Source organism: Ranitomeya variabilis, chromosome 2, assembly GCF_051348905.1.
Source record: "Ranitomeya variabilis isolate aRanVar5 chromosome 2, aRanVar5.hap1, whole genome shotgun sequence".
NCBI classification, from domain to species: Eukaryota; Metazoa; Chordata; class Amphibia; order Anura; family Dendrobatidae; genus Ranitomeya; species Ranitomeya variabilis.
The window spans coordinates 1,056,473,407-1,056,486,050 of record NC_135233.1 but is presented as its reverse complement, the minus strand read 5'-3'; the positions used below and the strand labels follow the sequence as shown (position 1 = coordinate 1,056,486,050).

Sequence of the window (12,644 nt, the reverse complement as noted above, 5' to 3'; positions counted from 1 at the left end):
AGCATCGCTCCTATCACACAGACGCTGGATGCCGATGTAGCAGAGCCGCACACGACTTCCCACTTGTGCATTAGTTTTTTCCATTTGTTATAGAACAGTCAGCTGCAGTCCTATGTAAACCAAGCAATAACACGAAGATATCTGCAGATGTGGCCTTCCTTACCTTTCAGCCAGGGAATACGTCAAGCCAAAGAGGTAAGAGAGGACCCATCTGTGTGACAAACTCAGGCCTGCTACCTCAGAGGGTCCATGTGTACTGACAAGCTCAGCTCTGCTACATCAGAGGGTCCCGCCTGTATGTGACAAACTCAGCTCTGCTACATCAGAGGACCCATGTGTAGTGACAAGCTCAGCTCTGCTACATCAGAGGGTCCCGTGTGTGACAAGCTCAGCTCTGCTACATCAGAGGGTCCCGTGTGTGACAAGCTCAGCTCTGCTACATCAGAGGGTCCCGTGTGTGACAAGCTCAGCTCTGCTACATCAGAGGGTCCCGTGTGTGACAAGCTCAGCTCTGCTACATCAGAGGGTCCCGTGTGTGACAAACTCAGCTTTGCTGCATCAGAGGACCCATGTGTAGTGACAAGCTCAGCTCTGCTACATCAGAGGACCCATGTGTATGTGACAAACTCAGCCCTGCTGCATCAGAGGAGCCATCTGTATGTGACAAACTCAGCTCTGCTGCATCAGAGGAGCCATCTGTATGTGACAAACTCAGCTCTGCTGCATCAGAGGAGCCATCTGTATGTGACAAACTCAGCTCTGCTGCATCAGAGGAGCCATCTGTATGTGACAAACTCAGCTCTGCTACATCAGAGGACCCATCTGTAGTGACAAACTCAGCTCTGCTGCATCAGAGGACCCATCTGTATGTGACAAACTCAGCTCTGCTACATCAGAGGACCCATCTGTATGTGACAAACTCAGCTCTGCTGCATCAGAGGACCCATCTGTAGTGACAAACTCAGCTCTGCTGCATCAGAGGACCCATCTGTAGTGACAAACTCAGCTCTGCTACATCAGAGGACCCATCTGTATGTGACAAACTCAGCTCTGCTACATCAGAGGACCCATCTGTATGTGACAAACTCAGCTCTGCTACATCAGTATTTTCAGATTAGTGACGACGCAGCGTTTTTGGTCTCGCGTCCATCCCGTTACAGTCTATGGAGATCACATGTGTCAAAAGTGTGCAAAAAAATAAATTATAAAAAGTTTTAAGTATTTTCATAGAAAAAACAAAACAAAATGGAAACGTTGATCTTCGCGGGCGGCGTCAGTTCACAGAGCAGGGTCCTCGCAGACTATATATATAATATACAGATCAGTGTCCAGCGGTCGCCCCCGGTAGGGGGCAGAGTGCGCCCCTCAGTCCTGCCCCAGGAGAACACGGCGGAGCCTCCACCCCAGCAGGGGGCGCAGCGCTCGGGGTCCGCAGCGCTCAGGGTCCGCTCCTGCCGCCCCGGGCGGGATCAGAGCAGGCGGCAGCAGCTCATGCACTCCCCGCTGGGCCCGTGCCTCTTCTGCAGCGCCGCCCTGGTGGCCGTCTCGAACACTTCCCGCACGCCGTCCTTGGTCTTGGCCGAGCACTCCAGGTACTCGTAGGCGGAGATGCGGATGGCCATGGCCCGGCCGTCCTCGGGCCGCACCGGCTCCTGCTTCATGCGCGCCAGCTCGTTGCGGATGTGCTCGTCGTTGCGCAGGTCCTTCTTGTTGGCCACCAGGATGATGGGCACGTTGGGGCAGAAGTGCTTCACCTCGGGCACCCACTTCTCGGGGATGTTCTCCAGCGAGTCCGGGCTGTCCACGGAGAAGCACATGAGGATGACGTCCGTGTCCGGGTAGGAGAGCGGCCGCAGCCGGTCATAGTCCTCCTGGCCGGCCGTGTCCCACAGCGCCAGCTCCACCTGCTTCCCGTCCACCTCGATGTCCGCCACGTAGTTCTCGAACACGGTGGGCACGTACACCTCGGGGAACTCGTCCTTGCTGAACACGATGAGCAGGCACGTCTTGCCGCACGCGCCGTCCCCCACCACCACCAGCTTCTTGCGGATCGCCGCCATGGCCACCTTGCTGCTGCTGCCGGCGGCTGCCCGGCGCTTTCTCAGGTTGCCTATGGTTCTAATGGTGGCGGCGCCTCTGAGATCCGGCGATGCGATCACTGCTCGGCTCTGTCTGAAACTAGTCCCCTCTACGCTGCGCGCCGGCTATTTAAACCCTCACGCGGCTTTCTTAATATAGCCAGCCAATGGCAGAGGAGGCAGTGACGGCATGCGCCTGGAAGCTGCGCGCTGATTGGCGGAGGGTTAGAAAAGGGCGGGGTAACTAGGAGGACTGATCCTGGGAAAAGGGGAGGTGGAGGCAAAGCAATGGGGGGGCAGCGGCGGCGGCACAGGAAGCCGGGGCTGAGGGGAGGACAGCGAGCAGTGGGCACAGGAGCGGCTGAGGGAGGACAGCGAGCAGTGGGCACAGGGGGGGCTGGGGGGAGGACAGCAGTGGGCACAGGGGGGGCTGAGGGGAGGACAGCAGTGGGCACAGGGGGGGCTGAGGGGAGGACAGCAGTGGGCACAGGGGGGGCTGAGGGGAGGACAGTAGTGGGTGACACCTGCACTCACAGGCCTGGGACCAAAAAGAGATGGACGGGCCTCACTGACTATAATAGGGCTCCTGTCATGTGACCTGCAAAAAGTGCTCTGTGTACTAGGGTGATATAGAGAGGGGCGAAATAAGCCGAGACCCCTCCCTGCCTTACCCCAAATGAAGGTGCCCTGGTACGTGCCAGGTCCTCGCTGCGACGCCCGTCCGACTGTCAGGAGACTGTGGGTCTCCTGAGCCGGACTAACAGCCCCATCGATGCCTACAAGGGTACGAATTAGGGCAGGAATCACTGAGCAATTGCATCTGGTCCCTTATCCTATAGTGTCGCCCCTATAAGAGCCCATCCAGTTGCCGATATGGTGGGCCGGTAAGTCCGTGCACTACCTGCCTTCTAAAACCTGACCCTGCACTGATAATGACAGTCATGTATTATCAGTGCAGCGTCTGTGGAAAGAAGAGTAGAAACATGGTCATAGTCATGTGACCAAAGTACTGGCGGACACAGACAGAGGAGGGCGCTGTGCAAGAACAGTATACAGTCCAATATAATGCACCATGCCTCCTGCTCTGGAGATGGCACTGCTCCTCTTACCTCTTGGGCCCCTGTGTGACCACACTATTTGCACCAATATGTCCGCCCCTGCACCAAAGGCCCTTCACTCTTCAAGAGGAGACAGATTGTGATCTCTGCTTACTCAATGGATCACTGAAATCAATCTTAAACACGTGATAATTAGTTTTCCAGGTGATTCTAATTAAAGGAAAACTACTTAAAAATTATGTTCCACATTATTAAGCAGGTCACAGGTTTCAAGCAATATGGAAAATAAGAAGGATCTCCCTGCTGCGGAAAAGCGTTAAATAGTGCAATGTCTTGTTCATGGGATGAAAACATTAGATATTTCACGAAAACTTAAAGGGAATCTGTCACCACCCAGACCCCCCCCCCCAAGCGTTTTTAACTAAAAGCCATCTTGTGCAGCACTAATGCTGCATTCTGTCAAGGTGGCTCTTTTAGTTCGGGTCCCTGCCAACGCTGAAGTAATCTTTTTTATAATGTGCCCCTCATACCTGAAGTTTGTCAGGGGGGCATGTCTTTTCTACCCTGACACAAACGCCTCCCAGCCGTCACTCAGGGCCTCCGTGCGTCTGGTGCCACCTCCATTTCCTTCCTGAACGTCTCCGGTGCCTGGACTGTAATTTTCCATTTTGTGATGGGAGTTGAAGGGCAGCGCAAACTGCGCATGCCCCCTAAAAACTTACAGCGCAGGCGCCGGGGACGTTCAGGAAGGAAATGGAGCCGGCGCACGGAGGCCCTGAGTGATGGCTGGGAGGTGTTTGTGTCAGGGGGGAAAAGACATGCCCCCCTGACAAACTTCAGGTATGAGGGGCACATTATAAAAACGATTATTTCAGCGTTTGCAGGGACCCAAACTAAAAGAGCCACCTTGACAGAATGCAGCATTAGTGCGGCGCAAGGTGGTTCTTTTAGTTAAAACGCTTGGGGGGGTGACAGGTTCACTTTACGAGTGATCATCATGCTGTGAAGAGATTTGTGACTGAAACAGAGCACAGACAGAGTTCATGCAGATAAAGGCATAATGAGGAAGATTTCTGCCAGACAAATTCATTGGATTAAGAGAGCAGCTGCCAAAATACCATTACAAGGCAGCAAAGATTTGAAGCTGCTGGTGCCTCTGGAGTCCCTCGAAGGTCAAGGTGTAGGATCCTTCAAAGGCTTGCTGTGGTGCATACACCTATTCGGCCACCCCTAAACAGTGTTCACAAGCAGAAACAGTTGCAGTGGGCCCAGACATACATGAAGACTAATTTCCAGTCTTGTTTACTGATGAGTGTCGAGCAACTCTGGATGGTCCAGATGGATGGAGTAGTGGATGGTTGGATGGCCACCATGTCCCAACAAGGCTGCGACGTCAGCAAGGAGGTGGAGGAGTCATGTTTTGGGCCGGAATCATGGGGAAACAGCTGGTAGGGCTTTTAAGGTTCCTGAAGGTGTGAAAATGAGCTCTGCAAAGTATATAGAGTTTCTGAATGACAACTTTCTTCCATGGTATAAAAAGCAGAAACGTGCCTTCAGGAGCAAAATCATCTTCATGCATGACAATGCCCCATCTCATGCTGCAAAGAATACCTCTGAGTCATTGGCTGCTATGGGCATAAAAGGAGATAAACTCATGGTGCGGCCACCATCTTCCCCTGACCTCAACCCTATAGAGAACCTTTGGAGTATCATAAAGCAAAAGATCTATGAGGGTGGGAGGCAGTTCACATCAAAACAGCAGCTCTGGGAGGGAAGAAATACAAGCAGAAACTCTCCAAAAACTCACAAGTTCAACGGATGCAAGAATTGTGAAGATGATATCAAAGAAGGGTTCCTATGTCAACATGTAACTTGGCCTGTTGGGATGTTTTGGAATTAAATAGCTTTTTGGTCAGTGAATGTGACCTCCTAATGCTGCAAATTCCACAAATGAGCATTTTCAGTTCTTTAAAACATATCAAATGTTTAGAAATTATACTGTGCCTAATAATTTGGAACAGTGCATTCTGAGTTTTTATTCATTTTGGAGATTATACTGTTATCATTGGGAGGTTTCTTCAATAAAACTCGATGTATAATCTAACGGGTGATAACTTTTATTAGACTGACTGTCATTTGCACCAACCATTTAGGAAAATCCGAGAAAAATATCATTTGCATAATAATTTGGAACACGGTGTATATAGTATAGACTGTATATAGATTATACATAGTGTAGATTATGTGTGTATATAGCATATACTGTATGTAGCGTAGACTGTGTATACAGTATATACATTACTATATTTAGTAAATACATATTTAGCTTTTTTTTATACTAGAACTTGATGCTAACGCATTGATAGTTGTGTTTCGGAATCTCGCCAGCCATGACGCCCTGGGTTTATGTTGATTGTCTTTTCTTGCTGTTAGAGATCTTTGTATTGGTGCCCACGAGTTTCGCGTTATGGCATTGACCATCATGTTATTCCGATGCCCCCCGGTATCTGGAAGACTAAATCCACTCTTGGGGGCCAATCTTCAGTGCAGAGAACGCAGGTGGTGTTTTAGGTGGCTGTACTCTGTGAATGGGCTGACGACAGGAGCCATATGGCTGCGCATCCTCCATTGCTGGGTCAGCGCTGCAGAGTTAGATTAATGCATTGATGGACAATTGCTCGTATCGCAATGCCCCGATGTAAGGTGGTTGCGGCCGGAGCTTGGTGTTGATCATGACGTGGCTTTTCTCCTTGACAGTATCGCTGTGGCCAGGCTGACACCATGTGCAGTGTCAGTGGGGAGGTCCCAGTCCTCCGTTCCCAGCCCTTTTCCCAGGAAGCGATGCTCTGCCAGCTGCAGTGATTCATCCTGGACAGATCAGTTTGTTTTGTTCCCTGGCTGATGTAACATGGCGCTGTCTGCCTCTGCGCAGGGCTGCACGGTGACACTCCGGATGTGGACGCTTCTGCTTTCTGAGAATGCATTATAGAAAATGTCTACAGTGCAAACTCCAAAAACATCATTGTACTCGACAGATAGGAATATCACAGCAACTGGTCCCATAATGCACCTGCTATACCCCGGTGTATGTGCAGCTGAGGCAGAATAGGGGCCGACCATGCAGCTGCAAGGGGCTCAGCTGGGATTCATCACCACTTCAAGGAATAAAACATAGGTGCTGATGGCCACGATGATGGGGGTCCTGTGTGATAATTAGAGCACCCTCTTTGCAGATAAATATTTATGGAAGAGATAGGCAGACAGATCCTTGGTGCAAGATGCCCAAGAGGTAAGGGGGCTAAAGCCACCTCCATAGTAGATGGAGTCAGGCTTGGACTGGCCCCCGGGAGAATCCTCTGCTGGGCCACTGTGCGGTACTGGCCCACCACCCTCTATATGAGCAGTACTTGGCACTATACACTTGAATCACTATGTACAGACAACGGCAGCATCTTATTCATTTATCAATCTACCCCGTTCATTGTTATGTAGATTTGGGGTTAATGTCACATTTGCATGTATTCAAAAAGTGGGTCCCTCCGGTCCGACTCTGGGTGGAGGTGTGTATTATCATGAGCTTTCAGACTGCAAGGGGCCTATATATTGTTCTTACACAGGGGCCTCTTCTATGTCCACCAGTGGATGGATAGATATATACAGTGCCTTGCGAAAGTATTCGGCTCCCTGGAACCTTTCAGCCTTTTCACACATACAGTATCATGCTTCAAACATAAAGATACCAAATGTAAATTTTTGGTGAAGAATCAACAACAAGTGGAACACAATTGTGAAGTTGAACGAAATTTATTGGTTATTTAAAATTTTTGTGGAAATTCAAAAACTGAAAATATTATTCGGCCCTCGGCCCCTTTACTTTCAGTGCAGCAAACTCACTCCAGACGTTCATTGTGGATCTCTGAATGATCCAATGTTGTCCTAAATACCTAATGATGATAAATATAATCCACCTGTGTGTGATCAAGTCTCCGTATAAATGCACCTGCTCTGTGATAGTCTCAGGGTTCTGTTTGAGGCACAGAGAGAGTCATGAAGACCAAGGAACACAACAGGCAGGTCCATGATACTGTTGTGGAGAAGGTTAAAGCCGGATTTGGATACAAAATGATTTCCAAAACTTTAAACATCCCAAGGAGCACTGTGCAAGCGATCATATTGAAATGGAAGGAGTATCATACCACTGCAAATCTACCAAGACCCGGCCGTCCCTCTAAACTTTCATCTCAAACAAGGAGAAGACTGATCAGAGATGCAGACAAGAGGCCCATGATCACTCTGGATGAACTGCAGAGATCTACAGCTGAGGTGGGACAGTCTATCCATAGGACAACAATCAGTCGTACACTGCACAAATCTGGCCTTTATGGAAGAGTGGCATTTCTCAAAGATATCCATAAAAAGTGTCGTTTAAAGTTTGCAACAAGCCACCTGGGAGACACACCAAACATGTGGAAGAAGGTGCTCTGGTCAGATGAAACCAAAATCAAACGTTTTGACAACAATGTTAAACAATATGTTTGGCGTAAAAGCAACACAGCTCATCACCCTGAACACACCATCCCCACTGTCAAACATGGTGGTGGCAGCATCATGGTTTGGACCTGCTTTTCTTCAGCAGGGACAGGGAAGATGGTTAAAATTGATGGGAAGATGGATGGAGCCAAATACAGGACCATTCTTGAAGAAAACCTGTTGGAGTCTGCAAAAGACCTGAGACTTGGACGGGGATTTGTCTTCCAACAAGACAATGATCCCAAACATAAAGCAAAATCTACAATGGAATGGTTCACAAATAAACGTATCCAGGTGTTAGAATGGCCAAGTCAAAGTCCAGACCTCAATCCAATCGAGAATCTGTGGAAAGCGCTGAAAACTGCTGTTCACAAACGATCTCCATCAAACCTCACTGAGCTCGAGCTGTTTGCCAAGGAAGAATGGGCAAGAATTTCAGTCTCTCCATGTACAAAACTGATAGAGACAAACCCCAAGCGACTTGTAATCGCAGCAAAAGGTGGCGCAACAAAGTATTAAGTTAAAGGGGCAGAATAATATTGCACGCCCCACTTTTCAGTTTTTGAATTTCCATAAAACTTTAAAATAAGCAATAAATTTCGTTCAACTTCACAATTGTGTTCCACTTGTTGATTCTTCACCAAAAATTTACATTTGGTATCTTTATGTTTGAAGCATGATATGTGGGAAAAGGTTGAAAAGTTCCAGGGGGCCGAATACTTTCGCAAGGCACTGTAGTATGGGACAAATACATATATATAAGGATAATAGATGTGAGATAGATGGATTGTATCTATTAGATACATAGATGACAAGTTCATAGACTGAATCCTTCTCTATACAATAAACAGATCATTGTGTAATGTCGCCATCTAGTGTCTGCAGGCCTTATTACTACATTTATAAGTTTGCAAATGCCTTGAAATATTTTTGTAATGGATGAGCCTTTCAGTATAATTATTGACTAGCTTTATATACATACATATATACACTGCTCAAAAAAGTAAAGGGAACACTTAAACAACATAATGTAACTCCGAGTCAATCACAGTTCTGTGAAATTAACCTGTCCAGTTAAATATGCAGATTGCCTCTTCTGAGAAAAAGAGGACTTAACTCTATAGCGCCACCTGTTGGAAGTAGCGATCCTACAAGTCACAATCAACCCTTTAAAGAGTCGTCCAATATGACTTAGGATAAAAGCCAAATCAGTATCTCCATTCGCAGACACGGTGTTTCGGGCTGTTGGCCCTCGTCAGTGCGAAGCATGAGAACTGATTTGGCTAGGTGAGAGGCTCTGGACTGGGGTCTAAGGGGTAACGTTTCTCCTTATGGAGAGTGACATACCAGCTGGCTTGTCAAGGTAAGGAGGCTTATTTGCCGTGCAATGCTCCTCTGGGAAATTAAATATGCAAATTGCCTCTTCTGAGAAAAAGAGGACTTAACTCTATAGCGCCACCTAAATAACCCTCCTTACCTTGACAAGCCAGCTGGTATGTCACCCTCCATAAGGAGAAACGTTACCCCTTAGACCCCAGTGCAGAGCCTCTCACCTAGCCAAATCAGTTCTCATGCTTCGTACTGACGAGGGCCAACAGCCCGAAACACCGTGTCTGCGAATGGAGATACTGATTTGGCTTTTATCCTAAGTCATATTGCACGACTCGTTAAAGGGTTGATTGTGACTTGTAGGATCGCTACTTCCAACAGGTGGCGCTATAGAGTTAAGTCCTCTTTTTCTCAGAAGAGGCAATTTGCATATTTAATTTCCCAGAGGAGCATTGCACAGCGAATAAGCCTCCTTACCTTGACAAGCCAGCTGGTATGTCACTCTCCATAAGGAGAAACGTTACCCCTTAGACCCCAGTCCAGTTATGAAGTAACGCTGATTGTGAATCAATTTCTCCTGCTATTGAGCAAATGGAACAGACAACAGGTAGAAGTGATAGGCAATTAGCAAGACAAGCCCTATAAACCTATAAAGGAGTGGTTCTGTAGGGGTGACCAGAGACCATTTCTCTGTTCTCATCCTTTTTGGCTATAAGGTCACTTTTCCATCTTGTCATTGCTCTCACCTCTAGAAGTACTGGACAGTAGCATGAGGCGGTGTCTACAACCCACAGAAGTTGCTCAGGTAGTGCAGCTGATCCTGGATGGCATATCAATGCGAGCTGTGGCAAGAATGGTAGCTGTGTCTGGTAGCACAGTGTCCAGAGCATGGAGCAGATACCGGGAGACATGGAGGGGGCTGCAGGAGGGCAACAACCCAGCAGCAGGACTGCTGCCTCCTTTTGAGCAAGGAGTAGCAGTGCCAGAGATCTGCAAGATAACCTGCCAGGCTTCATGTGGTTCAAGTGTGTAAGCAGTTCCTGCAAGATGAAGGCATTGATGCTATGAACTGTCCCACCCATTCCCCAGACCTGAATCCAATCGAGCACATCTGGGGCATCATGTCTCGTTCCAGCCACCAATGCCACGTTGCACCATAGACTGTCCAGGAGTTGACTGATGCTTTAATCCAGGTCTGAGAGGAGATCCCCCAGGAGACCATCTGCCGCCTCATCAGGAGCATGCCCAGGCGTTGTAGGGAGGTCATACAGGCACGTGGAGGCCACACACAATACTGAGCATCATCTTTCTCTAGTTTGTTTGAGCAGTGTATTTGTGTATACAGCTCTGGCAAAAATTAAGAGACCGCTACAAAATTTTCAGTTTGTCTGATTTTTCTCTCTATAGGTATATTTTTGAGTAAACTGTAACTTTGTTTTTTATTCTATAAACTACTGACAACATGTCTCCGAAGTTCCAAGCAATAAACTTTGTTTCTATTTTCTGAAAATGAGCAATGGTCAAAATAACAAAAAATGCATTGCTTGCAGACCTCAAATAATGCAAAAAAAACCAAGTTCATAATCATTTAGAAACAACGATACTAATGTTTTAACTCAGGAAAAGTTCAGGAATCGATATTTTGTGGAATAACCATCATTTTTAATCACAGCTTTCATGCTTCTTGGCATGCTTTCCACCAGTCTTTCACACTGCTTTTGGGTGACCTTATGCCACTCCTGGTACAATCAGTTAAGCAGTTCTTCTTTGTTTGATGGCTTGTGACTATCCATCTTCCTCTTGATTACATTCCAGAGGTTGTCAATGGAGTTCAGGTCTGGAGATTGGGCTGCCCATGACAGGGATTTCATGTGGTGGTCCTTCATCCACACCTTGATTGACCTAGCTTTGTGGCATGGGGCATTGTCCTACTGGAAAAAACAGTCCTCAGAGTTGGGAAACATTGCCTGAGCAGAAGGAAGCAGCTGTTTTTCCAGGATAACTTTGTATGCAGCTTGATTCATACGTCCTTCGCAAAGAACAACCTGCCCAATTCCAGCCTTGCTGAAGCAGCCCCAGATTTGAGTGCTCAAATGCTCACATTCGATGGCATCTGGCATGTTGGATTGGTGTTCTGTTCACAGATGAATCCCAGTTTTTTACTGTACAGAGCAGATGGAAGACTGCGTGTATGATCAACTTGCGTGAGGCAAATGGTGGTCACACCAAGTACTGCTTGACTATCTGACACCACCCCCTTCCCCCCCGGACCTCCCCAACACTGTACAACTGTACATTTTGGAGTGGCCTTCCATTGTTGCATCTGGATATGCCCCACATGTGAGGAGGATGGATTATCTCAGCAGAGTTGAAGTGCTCACTAACTCGGACTTACACAAATTTGTGATCAATGTTTTAGAGGAAAAGGCATCTTATGTCCCTAGAAAAAGTCTTAGATCTTTGAGTTCACCTAATGAAAAATGGGAGCAAAAACAAAAGTGTGGTGTTTAGATTTTTGTTCAGTGTGTATATACACAGTCATGGCCAAAACTGATGGCACTCTTGAAATTGTTCCAGAAATTGAAGCATTTCTCGAAAATTATTGCAATTTCACGTTTTGTTATACATGTTTGATTCCTTCGTGTTTATTGGAACAACACAAAATAAAACTAGAAAAAAGGCAACTTAGAGATAATTTTACACAAAACCCCCAAAATGGGCTAAACAAAATTCGTACCCTCAACTTAATATTTGGCTGCACACCCTTTGGAATAAATACCGCATATACTTGAGTATAAGCCGAGATTTTCAGCCCATTTCTTTAGGCTGAAAGTGCTCGTCTTGGCTTATATTCGAGTCATTGTCGGCGGAGGAGGGGGAGCTCCTGACGCGGTCCCTGTATGTCCCATGGTCTCCGGCGCCGGCATCTTCTTCCCCTGTTCAGCGGTCACTGGTACCGCTCATTAAAGTAATGAATATGGACTCCACTCCCATAGGGGTGGAGCCGCATATTCATTACTTTAATAAGCGGTACCAGTGACCGCTGACAGAGGAAGAAGCTGCCAGCGCCCGGAGACCATCTGTCAGTGCGAAGCAGGGACTGCGCCGAGAGCAGGTGAGTATAACGGGGAGGGTGAGCATTTCATATTCACCTGTCCCTGTCCACCGCCGGGCGCCGCTCCGTCTTCCGCATCCTCTGGCTGTGGCTGTTCAGGTCAGGGGGTGCGATAGCGTGTTAGTGTGTTCTGCCTCAACAGTCACTGCGGAGAGACGGGACGCTGAGGAGCAGCGACGAGAGGTGAGTATGTCATTGTTTTTTATTGCAGCAGGCAGTAGTAGACATATAGTATGGATAATCATATCAGCATAAACTGCATCTTATGGGGCCATAATCAACTTTATTGCAGCATTACATGGAGCGTATTTTGTATGGAGCATCTTATGGGGCCATCATGAACTGTATGGAGCATTATATGGGGCTCCTGATTCAATATCGATATTCAAAAACACTTAACCTACTGATGTCTCAATTAATTTTACTTTTATCGGTATCTATTTTTATTTTTGACATTTACCGGTAGCTGCTGCATTTTCCACCCTAGGCTTATACTCGAGTCATTAAGTTTTCCCAGTTTTTTGTGGCAAAATT

At 47.4% G+C, this 12,644-nt stretch overlaps 1 protein-coding gene across 1 annotated transcript; it reads right to left on the bottom strand.

Moving 5' to 3' along the window:
- Positions 1 to 550: 550 nt before the first annotated feature.
- RHOB (ras homolog family member B) lies at positions 551 to 2,198 on the bottom strand. Its single transcript, XM_077291485.1, has one exon. The coding sequence runs from the start codon at positions 2,058 to 2,060 to the stop codon at positions 1,470 to 1,472; it is 591 nt and encodes a 196-aa protein (XP_077147600.1). The 5' UTR covers positions 2,061 to 2,198; the 3' UTR covers positions 551 to 1,469.
- Between the last annotated feature and the right edge of the window lie 10,446 nt (positions 2,199 to 12,644).